General features: G+C 38.3%; 1 protein-coding gene across 1 annotated transcript; it reads left to right on the forward strand.

Annotated features, from left to right (window-relative positions):
* Positions 1-1,086: 1,086 nt before the first annotated feature.
* LOC104952412 (anoctamin-7-like) lies at positions 1,087-1,803 on the forward strand (the record flags this gene model as incomplete). Its single annotated transcript, XM_010779226.1, has 3 exons — positions 1,087-1,198; positions 1,298-1,352; positions 1,702-1,803. Coding segments are annotated over 3 exons (269 nt in total), but the record flags the coding sequence as incomplete, so codon positions are not given.
* Positions 1,804-2,666: the final 863 nt, after the last annotated feature.

A 2,666-nucleotide genomic window follows, 5' to 3' on the forward strand; every position in this document is an offset into this window, starting at 1 on the left:
CGGGAAGCGAAAGAACGAGCAAGACCCATTGCTGGTATGATAACAACCTGGTACTAAGCACACAGGCATCTTGTTAAAGTTATCTTAGCCAGAGCCATATAGATAGCTAAGATCAGCGCCATATAGATATAATCTATCTCTTAATGGAGGAAAACAATTATGACATCACTTACGCGACTCTGGGATTTGTAGTCTTTCTAGTTGCGTATTTTTCATAGTCTTATATTTCAACAGTTTTACGACAAACTGACTTTTTTGACATGGAAATTATTTTGTAAGATTGACAAACATCTTATGTGTAATTCATGGCACAATTCAAACGGGATCGAAAGATAAGTTTTCTCTTTCCATTGACTTCAATACATTAGTTTTCCGAAATAAGGTCCCATGGACCGGAAGTAGATGGGCGTGACTTTGCCACTCAGTATGGAGCTCAAAGGCTTTCAATCTTGCGGGTTTACCACAAGGTGAGTTCCTTTTTATATCCTGCTTCTTCACATTCATCTCTCTCCAGTAGCCTACAGCTTAGCTCTGAGTGTTAGCCATGCTTGCTAATGTAAACAAAGACTATTACGTCCAAAACACGTCGGGAATTGTTTCTGATACAGCGACGTTTCTGATAGTGTCATGGGTCCACCATCCGATATGACGTAATTTACGTCATATCGGATCGCAAATCTGGATCAACTCCGTTGTAGCCCCGTTTTTAGAGATTTGTGCACGGAGGAAAAGAGAGAGGGTTTTATTTTCTGACACTTTGTGAGTTCCCCAACACACCGGGGACACATATTTATGTATAAAAGACATGAAAGCGTGCATTTTGCATGATAGGTCCCTTTTAAAAGAAAAATAGGTACATGAAATTAACTACAAATATTATTATACCACTTCATTTGCGACAGTAGTTCTATTGTTTCCATTAGATAATATACTGTATCATTACCTTCACCAAGTTGTTGCTAAGATTCCTAAACTTGTAAGCAAATGCATGTAGATGACCATACAGTTAATGCCATAGTTAAGTGCAAGTATAACATTACATTTTACTGACATTAACACTTTGTTTCCTCGCTTTCTCTTTTCCAGAGATGCACAGAACACAAACCCAGTACGACAATGCCTTTATCTTCAAGGTGTTCATCTTCCAGTTTGTCAACTTCTACTCGTCCCCTTTCTATGTAGCTTTCTTTAAAGGAAGGTGAGACACGAGTTAGTCTCAACACACAAAGAAAGTAAGACGTAAAGAGTATTTTGTGCCAAATAAAATTGAACCTTTCCTCCTTCTCTGTGTTTGCAGGTTTGTGGGGTACCCTACCAACTACGGGACCTTGTTTGGGATGAGAAATGAAGATGTGAGTCTTTATCATTTTCAGAAGGAGCGAGTGTTTTAGATCCCTGCTTTAGAGAACCGCAGTTACGCGTGCTAAAACCCGGGAAGTAAACTCCTTCCGGTTCCTTCGTCAAAAACCAATGCAATTTCTCCATAGGATTTTGGAAAATAGCTCAAAATAAGATCTGTGGTTGAAACACATTCAAGAGACGGTTCATCATTGCTTTTTGTCGAAAGAACCGGGAGTGGTAAAAATGCTAACTTACTTCCGGGTTTTAGGACTCGTCACTGCGGTTCTCTATTGTATTTCCATCTAAGCATGTAAAAGTATCAAGTTCAATAACTCTGTTTCTGTGTATTTCCTATTGCAGTGTGGACCCGGGGGCTGCCTCATTGAGCTGGCTGAGCAACTCTTCATCATCATGGTGGGAAAGCAGCTCATCAACAACATTCAGGAGTTCATTATCCCGTATGTAAACCAGCATCTAACATCATTCATTCATTTTCTGATTTTACTCAACAGATCTCAAGGTATCACATGTCTTTTCACAAAATGGCTTCACTTTGCAAAATCCAAACAGAAGAACAATTTGGTGAAATGAAATTGTTGATTAAACAAACAATTATAGGCATTTCAAAGTTTGAAGGCACAATGAGTCGGTTAATGTTTGTAAAAACAAAGTCTGGCATGCATGCTTACAATATCCCAGCTAGAAATATTTGGTTCTAAAAACATTCTGAGTATGTTATCATTCACTGTTCTAGGAATGTTTTCAGCGGGAAGTTTTTCTTGGTTCCCAGAATGTTCTTCTGAAAGGTAGGATAACGCTCTCTAAAAACATTCTTAAAATGTTTGGTGATAACTTTAAGATGTTTTTGATAACCTTCTTAAGATGTTTTTGATAACATTGTTCAAACATTATGCCCTACTATTCTTAAAACGTTTTCAGCTGGACGTTTTATTTTGGTTCCCAGAATGTTCTTCTGAAAGGTTGGATAACAGTCTCTAAAAACATTGTTAAAATATTTGGTGATAACCTTTTTAAAATGTTTTTGATAACATTGTTAGAACATTATGCCCTACTATTCTTAAAACGTTTTCAGCTGCAGGTTAGATTTTTTTATCTTGCCAAAATGTTATTATTTTAGAGTAGGATAACGTGCTTTATCAGAAGTCTTGCAGCAGCTAGTACAAGTCCCTGTCGGTGTCACATGTACTGGAGGGGACCCCGAATCAGACTCGGAATCAGCTGGTGAAAGTAACATTTGTTTATTTGAAAAGGGGAGCTGGGAGTGGAGGTTGGTTATGGCGGCAGTGGGAAACAGTTGTTCCAGG

Source organism: Notothenia coriiceps, unplaced genomic scaffold (assembly GCF_000735185.1).
Source record: "Notothenia coriiceps isolate Sejong01 unplaced genomic scaffold, NC01 NC01_scaffold00019999, whole genome shotgun sequence".
In the NCBI taxonomy this organism is placed as follows: domain Eukaryota; kingdom Metazoa; phylum Chordata; class Actinopteri; order Perciformes; family Nototheniidae; genus Notothenia; species Notothenia coriiceps.